General features: G+C 43.3%; 1 protein-coding gene across 7 annotated transcripts in view; it reads right to left on the minus strand.

Annotated features, from left to right (window-relative positions):
- The window catches only part of Cast (calpastatin), a 117647-nt gene that overhangs the window by 18282 nt on the left and 76795 nt on the right, over positions 1-22570 (minus strand). For all 7 annotated transcript variants that reach the window (XM_045133638.1, XM_045133633.1, XM_045133635.1 and 4 more), the window contains 13 exons: positions 21313-21381; positions 19846-19944; positions 17852-17932; positions 17206-17244; positions 16070-16162; positions 15608-15697; positions 14422-14523; positions 10187-10270; positions 8760-8807; positions 7125-7220; positions 5425-5520; positions 1636-1737; positions 1048-1131 (listed from right to left, as the gene is read on the minus strand). In XM_045133638.1, the coding sequence (XP_044989573.1) occupies positions 1048-1131; positions 1636-1737; positions 5425-5520; positions 7125-7220; positions 8760-8807; positions 10187-10270; positions 14422-14523; positions 15608-15697; positions 16070-16162; positions 17206-17244; positions 17852-17932; positions 19846-19944; positions 21313-21381 (1083 nt within the window). The remainder of the gene's footprint in view (positions 1-1047; positions 1132-1635; positions 1738-5424; positions 5521-7124; positions 7221-8759; positions 8808-10186; positions 10271-14421; positions 14524-15607; positions 15698-16069; positions 16163-17205; positions 17245-17851; positions 17933-19845; positions 19945-21312; positions 21382-22570) is intronic.

The raw sequence follows: 22570 nt of genomic DNA on the forward strand, positions 1-22570 counted from the left end.
ATATGGATGAGTGAGGACTACAGATGAAATTTTACAGTTACTTAGTAACCTCGGCTTTCCTTTGAGTGGTGGGATGCCCTGAAGATGACTGGCATCTGCTCACTGCCCATGCATCTGCCCTGGTTAAGTGACTGCCTGAGACCATGAGATTCTCAACATAGTCTCTTCTTCACTCCTGTTACAACCTGAACGTTCACCGTGAAGCGAATGGGTCCACTTAGCTCTTTACTCAGTGGTTGATGAAGATCTAAGAACTGCAAAGTCTTCTGCATAGGAAGTGATTGTTCCTCACTTTTTTTTTTCTACCTGCATAAGGTTTTCCATGTTTTTAGTAGTGCGACCAAGTACATGTTTGCAGGGAAAACACAAGTAGCCTAGCCATTAAATTTACTTCACTTAGAAAATGGGTGGGGAGGGGTGCTGAAGAGATGGCTTAATGGTTAAGGAGCTTGCCTGTGAAGCCTAAGGACCAAGATTTGACACTCCCCGAATCCGTGTAAACTGGATGTACAAGGTGACGCGTGTGCCCCAGTGGCACATGCATCTGGAGTTCATCTGCAGTGGCTAGAGGCCCTGGTGTGCCAATTCTCTCTCTTACACACAAATTTTAAAAAAAAAGGGAAGAAAATGATACTTCAGAATATATTTTAGCCTCATATCTGGTATTCTAATAAGGCATTAGTTGACTAACACTATTTAGTTTGAAATATTAAGAAATAAGGTCTTGAACTGGGCATGGTGGCATATGCCTTTAATTCCAGCACTTGGGAGGCAGAGGTAGGAGGATGGCTGTGAGTTTGAGGCCACCGTGAAAATACAGAGTGAATACCAGGTCAGCCTGGGCTAGAGTGAGACCTTACCTCGAAAAACCAAAATAAATAAATAAATAAATAAATAAAATGAAAAATAAATAAATGAAAAAAATAGAAAAGAAAGCAAAATAAGTAAGATATTTATATCCCAGGTGTTCTCTCCTGCACCTTCTTTAAGCATATTAAATTTAGTAAGAATTAAAATAAAATACAGATAATACTCTAGCCTGTGTACCTTGACCTCTTCTAGTCTATAGTCAGGAGGAATGGTTTCTTCTTTTTCACCAAGTTTTTCTCGGTCCTCTTCCTTGGCTTTCTCCTGAATAAAAGTCAGACCAGTTTTTCATGGTTACTATGGTCTCCTGGACCTACTTGAGTGACTTCATTCGAAGTAAACGGATCTGTTGTTAGATTCAAACATACATGTGACCACACGTCAAGAGTTCCTCCAGCAACTGCACCTTTAACACCGCTTCCTGTTTAGCAAGCTCAGATACCACCCTACTGCCTTGCTGAGCTGAAAGGCAGGGCAGGAGAGCCGAGGTCGTGGACTACAACTCCCACAAGCCCTCGGCACCGGGGATGCAGGCGGACAGAAGTGAGAGTGGCAGAACGTGCGCACGTGCGTGCCATCTATGCACTGCGGTGTTAACCGCTGGAGTTTCCCAGGGGGTTGAGCTTATAAAACAGGATACGAACAATAACAAAGAAAGCCAGCAGATGGTGCTTTGAAGATATAACCTAAATAGCAGTTGCTGGGGTGCAGAAGAGGATGGTCAATAAATGACAGGAGGTTTTCTAGAAGCATCTGAGCTGCCGTTACCTTGACTTTATCCACCACAGGTTTCCCATCCTCTGGGTCTGCTTCCCTTTTCCCCAGGCTTCCGGCCAAGACGTCGACAGCATCACCTGGCACCACGCCCTTCTACAAGGACACAGGTGGACAAAACAAGTTGGTGGTGACTCCTTATCACGCCTACATATTATTATCTTTTAATAACTTCAGTGATTATTACAGTGGAGGTCTGGAGAGCACAAAGTGTTACAAGCGACAAGTTTCTTACGTTAAGCATTGCGTTGCATCGTATATGTTGACGCTGAAAACAAAATCTAGCCAAAGTCTTAGCTCAGAAGTTAAGAAGATAAAGAACATCAGCGAAGCTGAAAGGGAGGAACAAAAACCAATGACCTTTCTGGAGATCACTCTACAGGTGGTCAAAGAAAGGTTTTCAGAAGTCCACGAGAGCATCCTTTCTCCCGGTTTTCATCAGGAAGCCTGGAGTACTGGTGGTGGTGGTGGTGGGGGGGGAGGGACCCTGTTTTTGCTCGGCTGGTCACAGTGGATCACAGCTGGCTCAGACACTCCTGCCTGGGACCCACACCGCAGTGAGAACCATCTTCCTGGGAACCACTTCTTGAAGTATGTTCCCTCACAATGCTATGAGCCAGATCTGCTCACATTAATGTGAAAAATGAACAAATGAACACTGAGTATAAGTGATGTTAAGGGAAATGAAGAAACCATGTGGGCTGGAGAGATGGCTTAGTGGCTAAGGCGCTTGCCTGCAAAACCAAAGGACCCATGCAAGCCAGATACACAAGATTGCACATGTGTCTCAAGTTTGTTTTCAGTGGCTGGAGACCCTGGCATGTCTCTTTTTTATTTCTCTCTCTTTCTCTCTCAAATAAAAAAAAAACATATAAAATATTTTAAAGAAAGAAGAAACCATGTTTGGGTATATAAAAGTATATGTATTTTTATATATTTGGTTTTTTTTTTTTTTTCGAGATAGGGTCTCACTGTAGCCCAGGCTCACCTAGAATTCACTATGGAGTCTCAGAGTGGCCTCAAACTCATGGTGATCCTCCTACCTCTGCCTCCTGAGTACTGGGATCAAAGGCGTGCACCACCACGCCCAGTTTGGATATATTGGAATTTCATACAAAAAGTATTTTTGTGCTTTAGATCTGCCTTAGCATCATTTCAAGCTAAGCAACAACCTGTTAACGGTGCTGCAAAAAGGTTCACTTTGCTAACAGCAAAATGAGGCTGAGTGAAAAGTGATGTACTGCCACCTTGTGACCAGGTCTTATTCCTGGATATAAGGACAACAGAGAAAGCCCAGTGCATGCAGCTAACTGGGATTAATTTGCAAACCCGCAAGGCAGGCTGTGTTGAAGCCGGATCTGAGACGTCTGCTCACGCTTTCCTTTTTACCTCACGCTCTCTGCTGTTGAACCTTTGGAAGCCACTCACGCTCAAACCTGAAGATTGTCCCCCTGGCTTACAAAAATTAGGGTTAAAGAAAAGCTAAGAGAAGCTGCCTTAAGAACTAAGCCATCGGGCAGTAGGGCCTTCCCATTCTGTTTCCATCATGATCCACGTTTTCAAATGCAGAACCAGCACTCAGGGCTCTGAATGTTCTTGGTAAGTTTGAAAATGCGCAAGAACCACCCTTGGGCACACAATCCTCTCCTCTGGTCTGTTTCCCTTTACCCACAATTTCTCCAGCCTGCTAACCTCTATCACAGTCCGTTACTCCCAAGGGTTTTCATTTTTTAGAAATGTCTACTGTCTCAGTGACAATAAACCCTGGCAACCCAGTGGCCTGAGATGTGAGGTAGAGACCCAGGAAAAGAGGACAAAGGAGAAGAAAACAGGAGCTCTATTTTTTTGTCCAATAATGCGAAAAACACTCAATTCTCTAGAGTTGTGGTAACGTTAAAAGGAACCAAAGCCTCGCTGGCACTTACACTTGGCAGATGAGGTTGATGGCACAAGTGTGGGTTTATAGGAGCTCTGCCCTGGGATGCCGCCCCGGTCTTTCTCAGTGCAGGCTCTGCTTCTATTGCTGGCCACTGGACTCTTGGATTCCCTGGTCTTCTTCTGTTATTTACCACAGTGGCTTGTGGGCCTGACCTTTACCATGTGAAAGTTACCAAAGAACACTCTGGAACCTCAAAAATATGTCCTGAGTTGGGCGTGGTGGTGAATAGCTCTAATTTTAGAACTTGGGATGTCCAAGCAAAAGGATGGAGGGTCAAGGCCACCCAAGGCTACGTAGTAAGATCCTGTCTTTACCAAGCAAAACAGAAAAGATGCCAAGTAAGGTGGCGAGTCTAGGATTTGGAGATTTGTAGTGTGTACCAAGCATTTCTATAGCAAGAAGCAGTCACTTCACAACACCCAAGACACTTGCCCTCCACCTTCTTCAAGGTCCTCTTTTTTTTTAAAAAAAATATTTATTTGAGAGCGACAGACATAGAGAGAAAGAGGGAGAGAGAGAGAGAGAATGGGCACACCAGGGCCTCCAGCCACTGCAAACAAACTCCAGATGCATGTGCCCCCTTGTGCATCTGGCTAACGTGGGTCCCGGGGAATCAAGCCTCGAACCAGGGTCCCTAGGCTTCACAGGTAAGCGCTTAACAGCTAAACCATCTCCTCAGCCCCAAGAGCCTCTATTTACAGTGGCTGAGGGCCATGTCATGCCCATTCTCTATCTCTCTCTTTTACTCTTTCTATCTCCCTCTTTCTATCTCTCTCTCTCTCAAATAAATAACATAATTTTTTTTTAAAAAAAGGTCTGGAGAGATGGCTTAGTGGTTCAGGAACTTGCCTGAAAAGCCAAAGGACCCAGGTTCGATTCCCCAGGACCCACATAAGCTAGATGCACAAGGTGGCACATGTATCTGGAGTTCGTTTGCAGTGGCTAAAGGCCCTGGTGTGGCCATTCTCTCTATCTGCCCTTTCTCTCAAAGTAAAGTAAAGTAAAGTAAAGTAAAGTAAAGTAAAGTAAAGTAAAGTAAAGTAAAGTAAAGTAAAGTAAAGTAAAATAAAGTTAAAACACAAAATCATAAAAAATATTTTTTTTAAAGGTAATAAAAAAAGGGGCTGGGGACCGTAGCTCAATGGTAGAGTGCTTGTCAAGCATGCAGAAAGCCTCACGTAAAATCCCCAGCAAAACACATGCACATGCACGCACAACACGCAGAGCATCTAGAATACACACAGCATCATTTTCGATGAAAGCTACTGAGAATATAGACTGCCGAAGCGTGTCGTAGAGACTCTCTGAGTTGGACTCCATCACCGAACGGGGAAGCGAGCCCCACCGAAACCAAAAGCAAGTAAGGTTCACTGTTAAATATCACACGTCACTGTGACACTGGGGAATGAGAGGAAACCAGGGAATGGAGGACAGGAAAAGGAAGCGAGTCGATTTTTCCTCCTTCAGCTGGGAAAGCAGGGAGGCCTCGGCGTGCCTTTGGCTCACTGTTCTTTGATCAGGAGAAACAAGGAGGAAATGGACACTGGGCTTCTGTCAAGCTGCGGGAAGGCTTGAAAGGCGCAGGAAAGATACAAAGGGCTATCGACAACCGCTGACGAGCTACAGAGCCTCTTAGAAGATGAAAGGGAAACACGGCTTGCAGCACAAACCAGTCAGATGCGGCCTGAATTCCCAGCACAATGGCGAAGCCCCAAGGACAACGGCTACGCGAGCTTTTGGTCTGATTTTCCCCGGACTAATCTAATAGAAATGCACCGCAGAAAGCAAGGGGAATGGAACAGAACTTTCTCGGGACCGTTCTCAATGTGCAGCGGATGACTCACCAAGGCAGCTGGCTGAGGAGGGGCCGACTGTACACTGCACATGGAGGCCCGAGGCACAGGCTCAGCCTCGGGAGTTGAGGCTGTGGCCTTAGATTTCTGAGGAAAGAAACAGTTAACTCTGATTAACTGCAGAACTACCTGGTTAATAAAACAAAGCAATGGTACCTTGGTAAAGGTACTCTGAGCTACAGACTGTCTTGAATGCTGGTTGAGTAGAATAGAGACGTGCTAAATCTCTTTGGCTACTGGCTATTTCCACCAGAAGTTTACACATGGTGCAAGGAGAACAGCTGAATTATCGACACGTGGAGGGTTCACCTGAGGCTTAAGTCAGAATGACACGTGAAGTACTGTGCATGGCACTGGGAACGCAGCAAGTTCAAATTTTGATATTATTTATGCCATAGAACCCCTGCCATGGATATCCCTTTTGTAAAGGTTGGAAAGATCCGGTGGGTAATGGAGGGAAAAACAGGAGATAAAGAAGGGCTGTATTTTAGCCTTACGGGGATGAATAAGGGATGGAGCAATGGTTCAGCAGTTAAAGATGCTTGCTTGTAAAGCCTGCCTGGGTTTACGCCCCAGTATCCATATGAAACCAGATGCAAAGTGGCACATACATCCCGATCCCAACGCGCATACAACCGTGGGAGGTGGGCCAGGAGAGTCCAAAGCTCACGCCTGCAGTCTGGAAGTTCATTTGCAGTGGCAAGAGAGCCTATCTCATTGGGCTGGAGAGATGGCTTAGCGGTTAAGCGCTTGCCTGTGAAGCCCAAGGACCCCGGTTCAAGGCTCGATTCCCCAGGACCCATGTTAGCCAGATGCACAAGGGGGTGCATGCATCTGGAGTTCGTTGCAGTGGCTGGAGGCCCTGGCGCACCCATTCTCTCTCTATCTGCTTCTTTCTTTCTCTGTCTGTCACTTTCAAATAAATAAATACATAAAAAATAAAAATAAAAATAAAATAAAAAGAGGTGCTATCTCAAAGAAAGTGGAGCACACAGCCCTTGAAGTTGTACTCAGACTTCCACGTGTGCACTGGTGGCATGTGCACCCAATATAAATAAATAAGTGAACAAACAAACAAACAAACAAATGCACTTTCTGAGAAAGAGGGATTATGGGAACTTCAATTGATCTAGAATTAGGAGGTGAGATTAGTTCAGATTGAAGCTACTGAATGAGAAAGTCACGGGGATGCACGCACTCATTGTTAAGGGACGCAGGCCCCGGGTTGGTGGACGAGGAAGTTTGAGCTGGGATATGTTAGTAGGATGCGTGGAAATTCTTCTGTAGGGAAGGGGACACGGCTGGGTTGGAGCAGGGGAAGCCGGGTGACTGTAACCACGCTCCAGCAACAATCGTTCTAGTGGACACGGATGAGAATGAAGAAAAGCCACAAAGAAGCCGAGGTGAGACTCAATGGCAGTGTTAGCTAGGCCAGTGGTAGCAGCAGGAACAGAAAGGAAAGAGTGGATTTGAGAGTTTCCCTGACGGATAACTGCTGGACTTAAATCTCAAGACTATTAGGGTTACGGTTGGAAAAGGCAAGAAGAAAATGACAGTAAAAGAAGCATGGTAGGCTTTGTTAAAAACAGCTCCCTTGTTCCATAATAGTCTTGGCTTTACACATTGTAATATTAAAAGAAAAAAAAAACATTGAATTCATCACAACTAGAGATATATTTTCAAACACATACTTCTGCCTTTTCAGCTGGTGCAGGTTGTTTGCCTTTATATTTAGACTGGTCAAAACCTTCTGAAAGTTCATCGATAATCTCTGATTCACTCAGGGGCTGAAATATAAGAAATATTATATGTTATGAGGTGACTATTTATTTTATAAAAACAAGTCTACATAAGCTATATAAATTTTTTTTTCTTATTAAGACAGGTTAGACCATCATTGAGGGCACAGAACTAAAGCTCACTTGTGCTTAGGATATGCAGCATAGTTTTCATTCATCAACACGAGATTAAAAATGCCATATAACTCAACACCTCAGCACTATGAAAGTGTTAGTGGTTTATTTGTTTAATCAAGAGTCTTCCTTGATACTTCACTGTTAGAAAACCTATGTTCAAACAACATTTCTATTCTTGTCAATGAAGACTTGCTCTGATTCCTTTCTGAGTAAATCAGAGAAGGGCTGGAGAGATGGCTCAGTGGTTAAGGAGACTGCCATAGGACCTAGGACCCAGGTTCAATTCCCCAGGACGCATGTAAGCCCAATGCACAAGGTGGTGCATGCGTCTGGAGTTTATTTGCAGTGACTAGATGTACGGGTGTGCCCATTCTCTCTCTCTCTCTCTCTCAATAAATAAATACTATAAATAAATAAAATGTTAAATAACAGAAAACACAAATCCTATAATTCCTTCCCTACGCCTACAGGAAAGGAACGGGTTTCTGTCAGGAAAGTTCTGTAACCCCCATGTCTTCAAGAGAGATGGTGATTATAGCACGTGGAGATTTTGACTAGTAAAATTAACATATGATGAAAAAGCACCACTCAGAAGTGGGGGTACTGCAGGGGCAGCCCGAGTTCTGAGTCCTGGGCTAGGTATTTTCTAGCTGTATAACCTTGGTCAGCATTAGCCCCCTGCGTCTCAGTTTCCTCATAAAGTGGGGAAAGCTCATTTCACATGCAAAACAGCATTTAGTGTAATGCTGAGCACATACTGTGGTAATAAATGTTGCTGATTATTATAGTAATAACTAGAAGCTGATGGTGGATATTAACTTAAAGTAATATTATATAAAATATATAAATAATATAATGCTGAGTATTTCACTCTATGGCTACATCAAATTATAAATTAAAAGCTAACAATCTAATATACAAACTCTCTTGGCATTAGCTCCTAATGTTCAGTGAATGCTTCTCTGAAAATAATAGTCTAATATTAATTCTTTTTTTTTAAATTATTTAGTTATTTATTTGAGAGCGACAGACACAGAGAGAAAGACAGATAGAGGAAGAGAGAGAGAATGGGTGCGCCAGGGCTTCCAGCCTCTGCAAACGAACTCCAGATGCGTGCGCCCCCTTGTGCATCTGGCTAATGTGGGACCTGGGGAACCGAGCCTCGAACCAGGGGCCTTAGGCTTCACAGGCAAGTGCTTAACCGCTAAGCCATCTCTCCAGCCCTAATATTAATTCTTAAAAACAATCACTTAAATATACGTGAAGGACTCAGGAATCAGCCAACAGTAACTGTGGGAGGTCCCCTTTTCAATACTAGGCTGGCAAGTAAAATGTGGTCTGTTAAAACTATTTAATTTGTACTTTACATTCCTGCTATTTTTTTAAGTATCAGAAGAAATTTAGTTTCACCTTGGACTTTTCTTCATGTTCTGGCAATAGTGGTTTTCCATCTTTATCCTGTAAATAAAATTTAAAAATTTATTGGAAATGTAATGGAAAATTTTGCTTTCATGTCCCATTAAATTTGTTTTTGGGAAATCCAGGTGATGAGAGGTAAGCTTATTTTTTTCTTATACTTGAGTGAATTCGTTTTAGATTTTTTTTAAAAATAATGTATCAGAATAAAAATTTGGTCAAAAGATCAAATGTTTTGAAGTGTGATGTATATTTAAGATTACTATTAGGTAAGGCAGTAGAATAAGATGCATAAAGATCTTTGGTAAGGAAGGTATAAGTATGTTAATGGAAAAATTTCTTTAAAAATTCTCAATTCTCCTGAGCCAGATGTGGTAGCACATCTGATGTCCTGCAGTTGAATCACACAAACAGGAGGATCAGGAGCTCAGAGCCATCCTCAGCTACAAAGTGAGTTGGAGGCCAGCCTGGGTTACGTGAGACTATATCAAAACAACAAACCGAGCATTTCTTTTAAGTCTCAACTCTCTAACCCAGGATGGAGGTAACATACCACTCCTGCAATAAATATTGTTTAATTATTGAATGTGAGATTTCCAAATATGGAACATGTCTAATAATAAGAACCTTTTCCCAGATAAGGTCATATATAAGAATCACAAAAGTTTTCCATCCTGTGGTTATATGAATGGCTTCCAAAGATAAATTACAACCTAACAACAAGGTCCACCATCCGTCAAACAAGTCAAAACACAGCTACCTTAATACTGATGAGAATGACCAGTTATATACCACTTGGAAGAAATCTAGGGTGCATTTACCAATCCAGATGGTAGATAAAAATTTATTTCCAATTTGGCCTTTCTGCTTTAAGGTTAAGGATATAGATCATATTATTGAGTTGAAAAATTTACACCAGTAGGGTTTTTATGAGTATATCGTAATTGTGCAAAACTGTGGGTTTCATTATGATATTTCCATACATGCAATATATATACATTATTCATACATGTAATATATATTATCAATATATATATATATATACATATATATGTATATGTATAATATATATATTATCAATATGTATGTACTGCACCTTGGCCATATTCCCTTCCTTCCTCGTTCCCCTGTTCTCTATCTGCTCATCTCCTTCCTCTTCCCAAACAGACCAGTGAGAATTTTCGTGTCGTGATCACTACTTTGGAAGCCATGCTTAGATAAAATGGTCCTGAAAGGACTGGTCAGCTGCAGAGAGACCTAGGCCCCAGGGTTTTCCGGGTTAATATCTGAAGTGTACCAGATGTGTCTTCAGTGACAAGGGTAGTTATAAGAAACGAGCAAGGTGGGACTGTTGCTATTTTGTGCCAAAGCAACAAACAAACAAAATGAAACAAAAAATCAAACAAAACCCACAAACTCACCGTGGCTGGCTTCAGTCTGTACTCAGCCGGGACCGTTTCATCACCCTCCCCACACTTCTCTAGCTTCTCTTCTTTAGCTTTTGCCTGATGAGAATGGAGAGGGAATGAAAAAGGAGGGCGGTTGGATAACACATGAGCTAATCACTCCCTCTGGGCCCTTCACAAGAGCGCAGAACGAGGTACAAGTGTCCCAAATGCTTTGTACGCGGCGAAGCACATGGCCATGGGGTGACAGGAAAAGCAACCCAGCCAGGACTCCCTGGTGGACACTGCTTGGCTCCAGCACCTTAGGAAGCTACCAAGTCTTTCCTTCTTTTGCCTCTTCAGCAGTAAAATGTGGCTGTGAATAATCCTTCCTTAGCCCACTGATCTGAGAGGCTCACCAGAAAAAAGTAAATGACAGAGGACAGTAAACCCAGTGCAAAAGTTAGCTGCAAACCAGGCGTGGTGGTGCACGCCTTTAATCCCAGCACTCAGGAGGCAGGGGTAAGAGGCTCACCATGAGTTCAAGGCTACCCTGAGACTACATAGTAAATTCCAGGTCAGCCTGAGCTAGAGTGAGACCCTACCTCGAAAACAAAACAAAAAAAAGTTAGTTGCAATTATTGTAAGAGTTTTCTCCTGTCTTGCCCAGTGGGGCAGTTGTCTAAAGAGGGGAAAGGAAATGAACAAAACCAATTCTCTTACCCAGTTCAGAAAAGAGCGAAGCAGCCAATCACAGAAGTTGGCTGATCTGTGGAGAACTGCTTTTAACTTTTAAAAAGTGTTCCCTTCAATGACATCAAGACTTGCATCACAGAACAATTGAACCATGAGTGACTTAAATGTATGAGAAATTAAAGTGGAGTTCTATACTAGACCACCGCTTTCCAGTAGATAACATTTTTAACTTAGTCTACTCGTGAGTTAGTGCAAATTTCATAGTATGTCAGAATTTGTGTTTATGCCAAGGTATGGATTTACATCACAAGCCAAGATGTGTGGTGGGCATGAGGGTATTCACTTAAGAAAATACAACATGAGATTAGAGTTGTTCATTGACTAGTTAGTTCTTTTTCTTTTTAAAAATTTTTATATTTTATTTATTTGAGAGAGAGAGAGAGAGCGAGAAAGAGTCAGACAGAGAAAGAGAGAGAGAGAGAATGGGCACACCAGGGCCTCTAGCCACTGTAAACGAACTCCAGACACATGCGCCCCCTTGTGCATCTGGCTAATGTGGGTCCTGGAGAATCGAACCTGGGTCCTTTGGCTTTGCAGGCAAATGCCTTAACCTCTAAGCTATCTCTCCAGCCTTCTTCTTCTTTTCTTTAATGACTATTAAGACACTTTTAATCAGCCAAGCCATGCTCTAAGTTTGAATTACACATTTGTTTGTCGCCAGAACTCTCATTAAAGGATGAAAAGTGTTCTCGTTTCTTTTGGCACTTCCAGTTTCATCCTGTTGCAGTCCGTGGAGGAAGTTCTTCTATCCAGTGGAACTCTCCAGACCAGGGATGTGCGAGGCTTCTGGATTGTCACTAATACATTATGACTGTGGACAGTGACAGTTACTTATGGTGGGAGCCTTTCTGTTCCTGTTTGATCTTTTTACTTTTTAAACAGTCACACTGTAGTTTACACAGTAGGCATTGAACAAGCAAAAACTAACACTGAACAGAAAAAAAAAAATCACTGAATGAGAAAATACCACCTAAAATGGGGGCAGGGATTTATAATGAGGTATTCATTATAAGCTAAATAAACGTTTATATTATGGCACAATACATTATAAGAAATATAAGCAGGCATGGTCTTTTGTTCTCTGGAACCTTCCATAGCTTATACAGGCACTCCCCTAATGTAGGAGTTGGCAATGGACTCTTGCAGGATGAGAATGACCTTCAGGAGTCTAATCCCAACATTAGACTGCTCAGATTGTAAGTAAGCGCCTCGGGTTCTATGAATTCATCTTAATAATCTAAAGATCTTCAGAGACCTTGTTAGGACATAGGTAGAGTTTGTGTATGATTAATGGGTTAAAGCAAAGCTGTAGTGGGAAAGAGAATTAATTGTTTTACTACAATTTGAGTTTACTGTTACTGCAGATTTGGTTAGAGGAAAGTGAATGCATTCATTTGCTTCCCTCAACTAGTTACTTATGTTGCTTTATGACTTTCTTCTCTGTCCCCCTTTTTCTTTTGAACCTATTTAAATAGCTGGTTTCAGTCACTCTAGAATTTTTTTTTTTTTTGAGGTAGGGTTTCACTGAAGCTCAGGCTGACCTGGAATGCACTATGTGGTCTCAGGGTGGCCTCGAACTCACAGCGATCCTCCTACCTCTGCCTCCTGAGTGCTGGGATTAAAGGTGTGCGCCATCATGTCTGGCCTCAGAACTTTTTGTTTTGGGATTTTATATTGTTTCTACCTTGTCTCTCCATATTTATTGTCTTATTAAAATCACTCTAAGTATCGTAAACAAAAGGCAACAAAAACCTGAGGTGAAAGTGAAATTCCCTGGGTGAAAGTGAAATTCACTGGGTGAAAGTGAAATCCATGACCTCAGGTGATCAAACTACCACTCAGTGGCCAGGGCTCCATCAAGACCGCCCTCTCTTTGAAATGGCATGGCTCCTCTCCCTTACTTCAAGTAACCTCACGGAGCGCTGAAACCTGAGCAGCCTTACTTCCCAGTACCTACGTGGTCCTGGAGGGCGGGGATGGTTTTCCCGGCGCCCCTGTGTTCGCCTTGAGCAAGCTTCTCCTGCCACACTGTGACGGGTGAGCCCTCCCAAAACGTGGAAGAAGATAGAAACTGGCCCATTGTGGACCCAGGTCAACTCAAGCTCACGCACAGGTCCAGGAGTCTTGGAGACTGCCCTTCCCTGACAACTCGGAACAGGAAGTGACAACAGAGACAAGGGTATTGTGACTTTGAGCTGACAGGGTGGAGCTCTCAGAAGGCCTCCGGCTGCCTGTCCACCTGCCCCTCGTAAGCCACAGCCACTCACTGCTGCCTCTTCTCTCCCATGCCCAGAGGAGCCAGTAGAACAAGCCAATGAACCTGGAACGAAACATCCTACACGACGTGCTCTGGCTCAGGTCCCGGAGGGTGTGGGCCACATGGGCTCTAAATGTGTGTGAGCTGCATGCACACCGAGTGGCTGCATGATTGCTGCTTGATTTTATCTCTATTGGAGATAAGTTTTCAACCTCTTTCCCCATAGTAATCATCCCATTCCGCCATGGCCATCACCCTCCTTGAGAAGTGCCAGTAAAAATACCAATTCATGATGTCCTTGAGAGTGGGCAAACCCCGCCACTTTTTTTTTTTAAACCAGGCTAATGCCTCCTGTTATCTTGTTCAGTCAGGTGGCACTTTAGCTGTGGCAAAGGAGGTCGGTGTTCATTTTATTTTACCATTTCTCCCTCCTCCTCTTTCTTCCTTTCTATTTTTTATACCTCCCTCCCTCTCTACCTCTCTCTCCATTCATCTCCCTCCCCCCCTTCATCTTCCTCCGTCCCTCACGCCCTTCCCACCTCCTTCCTCCCCTTCCCTTCTCCTTCCTTCCTTCCTTCCTTCCTCCCTCCCTCCCTTCATTCTTCCTTTCCTTTCTCCTTCCTTCCTTCCTTCCTTCCTTCCTTCCTTCCTTCCTTCCTTCCTTCCTTCCTTCTTTTCTCTTTCCCTTTCCCCCATTCCCTCTCCTCCCTTTCCTCCCTTCCTCCCTCCCTCTCTCTCCCTCTCTCTTTCTTTCTGTCTGTCTTCCTTCCTTTTTTCCCTTTCTCTGTCATTTCAGAGTCTCACCGTGCAGCCCAGCATGTTCTAGAACTCACTCTCCTCCTGCCTCCCCCAGGTTCTGAAATCGCAGGCATGTGCCACCACATCTGGTGAGAAGTTCCCGTTTGCTCGTGGTTCTGAGGCACGACCCCCGGTTTGTGCACGGCAACTGCTTTATCAGTGACTTATGCCCCCAGGCTTGCTTTTCATTTTCACTATCAAAATTGTAGATGCCTTTACAAAAATATCAAACATCCCTCTTGGCTACTAATTACCCATACATACATACATATGTACATGATACATATCTAAGTTAATCCGACTCTGACAGTAAAGCCGAAGAAGTAGCTCATTTTTAATTCAAAAATAAAGAAATAAATAAAGAAATAAGAATGCCAAGAAAGAATTCCAAGCGTGTGGCAGTGACAGTGGCATGAGCCGCAGACCCACAGGCTTCGAGTACTGACTTTAATGTGAGTACCTCGTTGACTTCCTTAATCTTGCTGAGGTCGAGCTCTGGTTCTGGTTTCCGAGTGCCCAGTGAATCTGACAGAGCCTGGAGGGCTTGATCACTCATAGCATCCTGTCAAACATGAGAAATTCTGCACATGAACAAAGAGAACAACAACAAAAGAGAAAAAAAGAGAGAGGGGTGGAGGGAAGGAACAGGTTTGGAGCCTAAACCAACCATCTGCTGATTGCTTGGGCAGCTACATTAGTTAGGCAATTTTATATGAAAGTTAAGCAAAGAAGAATGGAAAAAGAACTTACCAATGAATGAAAGTTTGGGCTAAGACAGATTCCTATAGTAACAATACACTACACTCCTCATTTGCAAGCAAGAAATATGACTATGGTAGCAATGCCATGATCAAATACCCTTATCAAAATAAAAGCTGCAAGAAAGAAAGTAAGCTTTCACTACCCTGTCTTTTCTAAAAATACATCTCTGAAAAAGTCTTCTGACAGCCCCATCCCTCAGCCACACAGCGAAGCTCAGGCCGTAAAGAAAGCTGAATTGATCTAGCTCCTTCTCTGACCGCACAATGGCTCAAGGCTGTGGGAACTCGCACTCTCAGGGTGTGGCACTCACCACTGGTCCCTCCCTCAACCAGATAAGACACTGAACTGCTCGGCCCAGCAGAGGGGAAGCTGCAGTTCAGATAGGAACTGTCCTTGGCATTATCTGGACTGCCTGCATCTGGAACGTGGGCTCTCCCCCAGCCCAGAGCTGCGGGATTAACTTTCAGGATCTTGAAGTGTTAGGCTACAGCAGACTGTGGTTAGAAAAGGTGGACAGAAACCACCGTGACGACACCTCTCTAATGACCTGCAAGGCCCAAACCCCTTCACCCCTCAAACTTATGATGAAGGGCTCCCGGAGGAAAATTTCTCTAGCCATTGCCTGTCTGTGTATTGTAATGGTGAGGCTGGTCTTGGATCATACCCAAAAAGGCTGCGCTAAAAGCATTCACGGGGATCTATAAAAACACACAGGCTTGCCTAGAGATGATCAATACAGCCCTCGGTGGCGTCAGTATACCACTGAGACCCGAGGGAGGAACTCCGCTCCACACCACGGGTACTTTGGGGATTAGCCCAAGCAAGCAAGCTCAAGGAATGTATCTGCAGTCAGGTGGACCCTGATTACTGAAAGAAGAAAGTACCTTTTCCACCTTTCTTTTCTTCTCTTGGGGTGGAGCAGCACTTCTGGTGACCCCAGCTGACTGAGCTTTCAAAACCTCTCCTGGAGATTTCTGGAAAAATAAGATAGGGAAGGTTCTATGTGGAGACCGTGGAAATTTAATTGTAATACCCAGAACTAAAACGTGATTCTTTTCCTTTAACAAGAGAGCTTCCAGAAAGTTCTCCTTAAATATAATAAGAAAGGGGGCTGGAGAGATGGCTTAGCAGTTAAGGTGCTTGCCCGCAAAGCCTAAGGACCCATGTTTGACTCTCCAGCTCCGGTGTAAGCCAGACACACCAAGGTGAGGCAAGCGCAAAGTTGCACATGCCCACTAGGTGGCGCAAGCATCTGGAGTTTGATTTCAGTGGCTGAGGCCCTGGTGTGCCAATTCTCCCTCCCTCTCTTTCTGAAGTTTAAAAAACAAATAGCAAGATAACAATACCTCTTTCTCTGATTTGTTTCCACCCGAGCTTGAAGAACTGCAGGTGAAGTCAGACGACAAGGCTTCTATAGCGTCGTCTGTCCCCGTGGGTTTCTAGTGAAGAAGCACAGAGGCTGAGCGACCGCAGGATTGTTAGCCCAGCAAAGGAAGACCTTACTTTGCATCACTTTGCTTTTAAAAGAGAATCGTTGTTGTAACAACTCCAATCGAAGCCCATGTTTGGAAGTAGGGACTCTTTCCCTCTCCCCCCCTCCGAAGGTGTGTATATGTGTATGCAGGTATGTGTGTGTGTGTGTGTGTGTGTGTGTGTGTGCAGATGCATGTGTCCTGTGCACATGTGTGTGGAGGCCAGAGGAGGATGTTGGGTATCTTCCTCTTCCACTTTATTTCTCTGAGACAGAGCTTGTCCCTGAACCTGGAGCCCCCACGTGTGTTTTGGTTAGACTAGGGCTGACTGTCGAGTAAACCCTAGCTCTACTCCTGTCTCTGTCCCCTCGGGGCTGGGGTAACAGGTAGGCGTGGTCACACTGGTCTTTTTACCCACTGAGCCATCTCTCCAGCCCCACCTTCCCCCTTTCTAAAGGAGTTGCATGTGGTCACATGTGCTAAAACTATTGTCATTGGCACGTCTCTCCTTATACTTTATTGATCCCTTTCTCTTGCCCCTCAAAACAAAATACACAGGACCAAAGTGCAGTGAGACAACCCCATGCCCACCCACCTTCTCTGAATAGAAAAAATGTCGTTTGATTTAGAGATCAGCTAAGTCACGGTCCTCAAGTACAAAACTGGTAGGTTTCTTCTATTTTTCCGTACATGTTTTGTTCTGGTGGTAATGGGGATTGAACCGAGGGCCTCACATGTGATAGGCAAGTCCTCTGCCACTGGACTATATTCCCAACTCCCTCTTTGCCTTTATGTTGGCCATGTCCAGTCTCACTGAGTTGCATCATCTAGCCTTGAACTCGCCCTGAATCCCAGGCAATCCCTGAACTTCCCATGGGCCTGCTTTATCCTAGAGAGCAGCGGGGATGGCAGGACAGCATCATCAGGCCCACTTAGCATTGGCAGCTCTATTCCCCCAAATCAAGACACAGTGTGGAGGTACATCTCAGAAGACACGTATGCAAACTCACCGGAGAGTCTGGAGGAGGTCCTGTGTACCCTGCCTTTTTCTGAAACAAAAATTAATTTGAAGAGGTTGAGAGAGTAAAAATAACCCTTATGATTTGGCAAAATGTATTCTCACTCTAGGATGAACACAAGTGTGTGAGCTCCCATTCACATGGGGATGTCCTAACCCCAAGGCCTCAGAATGGGACCTTGTGTAGGGTCTCTGCAAGAGTACCTTAGTAAAGAGGAGGGCGTTAGTGGGGGTCCTAACTCAGTAGAACTGCTGTCATATGACATGGGGAAATTGGGGTTCAGAGAAACCCAGATAGGAACGGTAACATGAAGAGAGACCCAGGCAAAAGACTATAGGCCAAACAGATAGGACAAGAAGACAGCTTTCCCTCAGAGCCCTCGGAAGGAGCTGGCTCAGCTGACATGGTGATGTAAGACTTCTTGGTCCAGAAACACAAGGCAATAAATACACTTACATCGGCTAAGCCTCTAGCCTGTGGCACTCTATCACGGCAGCTCCAGAAGACTAACACCTACGGTAAGCTTCTTCGTGATGGCCAACATTCCATTTTCTAAATCCTTAACAGTTGCGTAGGTAGTGTTACAAACTTCTCTTCCGAAACAGAAATGGTGAGAAAACAGTGAATGGCAACTTACAGCCAAAAGCTTCCTATACTCCGGAGGAATGCTCCCTTCTCTGATGCCCAGGGCCTCAAGGTAGGCAGAGTCGATTACATCCTGGAACAAAAGCACACACTTAAGATATTATGCAGGTGTTATATGAAACCAAGGTACGATTCCATTATTAATTTGTGAAACTATTGTGCAACTATAAATCATTAAAAACCTGAAACTTAAATGCAACACTGAAGTTCTAATTGTACTCATATTTAATTGACTTTAGAACCACCATCCTGTACTTTAAGTTTGTCACCTCCACTGTTTTTTTATTGTCTTTGTCTCTCTGTTCTTTCCTTCTTTATAAACTCGAGAAATAAATCACCCATTACATCTTTTAAAAAATATTTTCATTTAATCAATGACATTTTAATACCAAGAAACATAATTTTATTGCTCCTCTGGAAAATATTTTTATTTATTTATTTGCAAGCAAAGACAGAGGGAGAAAAAGACAGCTCCAGAGCCTCCAGCCACTGCAAATGAACTCCAAATGCATGCGCCACTCTGTGCATCTGGCTGTCTGTGGGGACAGGGGAATCAAACCCAGGCCTTTGGGCTTTGCAAGCAAGTGCCTAAACTGTTGAGCCATCTCTCCAGCCCCATATTTTTAAAAATATCATGTACAAAGGAATCCATAAGCAATATACAACATTACTTTGAGTGTTTTCAAATGTTATACAAATGGTATCATTTTCTATATAGCATTCTAATTCTAATTTATTTCTTCAAATTTCTGATTTTTGTAATGTATCCATGTTGATACACCAGTGACTCATTTTCACCACTATGAAGCACTGCATGTTATCCTGCCCTCTGGTGACCAAATTGTTTCCAAATGTTTCACCAGTTCTTATCACTGTGTGTACTTGGTAAGCCTCTCTTCCCCTCCAAGATTCTGGTTGAAGATATAGATATCTGCAGCGCCTGCCTAAAGTGAGCTGCCAAGACATTTACACTCATGCCAAGCCCAAGTAAGCAAGCTGCACCACTCCATGCCTTCATATTGTTTTACTAGTTGGGAGAATTTTTTTCTTGTTGCTTGTTCATTGTCCATGTGAGTTTCTCCTAATTTTAGGCTGAGTTATATTTTTCTGTGTGTTTTTAATTCTGTGCCAGCTCTAAAAACAAATCCTCTGTTACAGCTTTTGAAAATATTTTCACATAATCTGTGGCATACTTTAAAAAAATTATTTATTTGAGAGAGTGAGAAAGAGGCACAAAGACAGAGAGAGACAGAGAGAGAGAGAGAGAGAGGAGAGAGAGAGAGAATGGGCATGCCAGGGCCTCCAGCCACTGCAAACGAACTCCAGACGCATGTGCTCCCTGTGCATCTGGCTTACGTGGGTCCTGAGGAATCAAACCGAGGTTCTTTGGCTTTGCAAGCAAATGCCTTAACTATTAAGCCATCTCTCCAGCTCTATGGCATACTTAAAAAGAATTTTATTTATTTATTTATTTATTTTAGGGAGAGAGAGAGAGAGAGGTAAATAGGTATAGTGAGAGAATGGGCACACCAGGGTCTCTAGCCACTGCAAATGAACTCCATAAGCATGCTACAGTATGCTTTTAGTAAACATATAATTAATTTTATTGATAGGAATTAGGAATAGGAGTAAACTCGGGATTGTAAATATCTAGAAATCAAAGTTCAAATCCATTGCACTTAAACCCCAAGGATGGAAAACGGATCTTTATGACCAGTAGGTTACATCGTGTTCCCATTGGAGTCTCTCAGCCCAATCGAACACTTGCAGTCAGTGCAACTGGGTATCTGCCACAGAATGACAGATTTCTGACCTCAACCCTAACTCATAGGATGAGCCATTCTGTTTTAAACACTAATCTTTCGGCTGCCACTATTCCACACTGATGCCAGCCTGCCTAGATCCAAGCAGCAGAACATTAGGTATTTTCTGTTTTCTCTGCTACTCGCTGAAGAGGCATCTCTGCTGACACCCAGCACCGCCTACCTCAACCGCTGGTCCCGTGTATGGCGTGGGCTCTTCTCTCGCTTCCTCAGGTTCTCCTAACATGTCAATCAAGTCATCAAGAGCGGCATCCGTGCCTGACTGGAAAGGAAAGAGACCACATATCTAAATGCTGTTTGTTAGACATATTTCACCTGATTTTTTTGTTGTTGTTGTTGCTGTTTTCTGAGGTAGGGTCTCACTCTAGCTCAGGCTGACCTGGAATTCACTATGGATTCTCAGGGTGGCCTCGAACTCATGGCGATCTTCCTACCTCTGCCTCCCGAGTGCTGGGATTAAATGTGTGTGCCACCACACCCAGCTCTTCACCTGATCTTTTTTTAAAAACCCACAGAATATTATCTGACAATAGATTTTCCACACTTCAATATATTTAAAATTCTGACCAATCTTTTTTTTTTTTTGTCTAAGACTCAGAGTACAGATTCTGAGCTGGAAAAATAAAACACCACATTCACATAAGAATCACCATTTCAAAACCTCTGAAGTCATTAACTACACAAGCAAATGTATAAGCTCATTAAAGCTGCCAAACCAATGTACTGACAGTTAAAAAGAAAAGATTAAAAAAATACAAAGAATTATGATCATGTTGTTACAGCAACATGGTATTTGGTATTTATTGATTATTAGTTATTTTCCAGAGATTTACACAAATAATCCCAACAAAATCTCTAGCTACCACCTCTTTCCAATAAGTAATAAATACATAATAAATTTCTCTGCATTTTATTCTTTTGGCTTTTGTTGCTGTGGTGCCTTTATTTGCCCAAAGATATCTGTAAACAGAAATTAGCTAAAGCTGATATTAAAATTACATGAACTGTCAGTTTAGTGTGTTGATATGGGCTTAATTCAGGATAGCAAGTGCAAAGCTACTAATACTCATTAATTATGAGTAATTAATGATGTATAATAACTCATGTGTTCAGAGGAAAACAACAGTCAGGGAAAGATCCTTCAAAATTTACCTCAAACCTACTGGGGCTACTAAAAATTTGCCTTTTTGTCTGTAACTATCTTATTTCCATAACAATTTTAGGACAACCCTGATTATTGATATATGTAAGAGTATTTAGGGCCTATTAGTTTTAGAATTATTTTTGGTTTCTTCCTTTTTTACTTTGTTTTTTTTTTGGGGGGGGGAAGCGGAGGATATTTCAGATTAAAGAGGTTCCTTATATTCTCTGGTAATCCATTTGGCTAAATAAGATACATTTCAGGAATGAAACTTATATAAACTCTGTGAGATGAAACGGGAGTATTCAAAACAGAGTTCTAGACTAGCCTGAGTCTGCACTTTCAACCCAACCATAATTCCTTAAAACAGATAAGTCATTAAAACAGTTAAGATATCTCTTTCGCCTTGTTTACCAACAAGAAATGCAAGTGAGATAACTAAGCCCAGAACAGAGGACACCATCATACTATGTACTGTGACCTGCATACCTTTCCAGGTGACTTGTCCGGCTTGGTTCCACCTGGTCCGGCTGGAGTTAATGATTTCTCTTCGTTTTTCTGGTGGGAGTTGAGAAAGACACAACAGCTCCATTCACACACATTTATGAAATGACACCATTACATACTTTAGGCTGAATTCATCCTATTATTACTTGCATCAATCATATACCAACCCCTGGATATTACAATGTATGTGTCATATAATCTTTCAGAACTGCTTTAAAATCCCATTTGGGATGGGGAAAGGAAGGCTCAGAGAGATTAGCTGACCATCCTTGGGATACACAGGAAGGGCCAGAACCACATTTTGAACCCAGGACTCAGCCTCTTTTTGTCTTTGCTTCGAGGTAGGGTTTCGCTCTAGCCCAGGCCGGCCTGGAATTCACTATGTAGTCTCAGACTGGCCTCGAATGCACAGCGATCCTCCTAACTCTGCCTCCCCAGTGCTGGGATTAAATGTGTGTGCCACCATGCCTGGCTGTGAGCCTCTTTCTTCATCCCATTTCAGGTACAAGTTATTGTATTTAGGTACCCCTCACTGTATTTAGGTACACCTCATTGTATTCACGTATCCCTCCTTGGCACAAGATGGTAATATGTTATCACTGGGGCAAGTATGGGATTTCATGAAAATCCACATGAAAAGGGTTTTGTATTTTTATTTAAAACTGTTTGTAAGCCCGGTGTGTTGGTGCACGCCTTTAATCCCATCACTTGGGAGGCAGAGGTAGGAGGATCGCTGTGAGTTCAAGGCCACCGTGAGACTACAGGTCAGCCTAAACTAGATTGAGACCCTATCTCGAAAAACAAAAACAAAAACAAAAAAACTATTTGCTAATTTTGCCTCCACTCTATAGGAAGTCTACATGAGTTTGGTTAGAATAATATGCCTGGTCTCCTCCAGCCTGAAGAATCATTATGTTTCGGCGTGCAGTACCACGCTTTCTTCCTGTGACTTTCTTTACCATGCAGCCTTCACTTTTCCCAGTTCTGAGAACCAACCATGTGAAAGTGCACACTATGCTGTCCTGTTTTCATTCCTGTTTTCCTAGTATTGCGTCACTTCCTTGCTTGTGGCTTCCCACCAATGGCCGTCCTCCAAACTGACAGATGACTAACTCTGTTCTCAGCTCACGCTCCCAGGCTGGCACCTGAAACTCCTCTGAGATGCCAAGGAACGCTTCCCAGGGCATGGGCAGCACAGGGCTTACGCTTGTACCCGGCAGGGCTGGTCACGTCTCCCCTG

This window comes from Jaculus jaculus, chromosome 14, assembly GCF_020740685.1.
Source record: "Jaculus jaculus isolate mJacJac1 chromosome 14, mJacJac1.mat.Y.cur, whole genome shotgun sequence".
Taxonomy (NCBI): Eukaryota; Metazoa; Chordata; class Mammalia; order Rodentia; family Dipodidae; genus Jaculus; species Jaculus jaculus.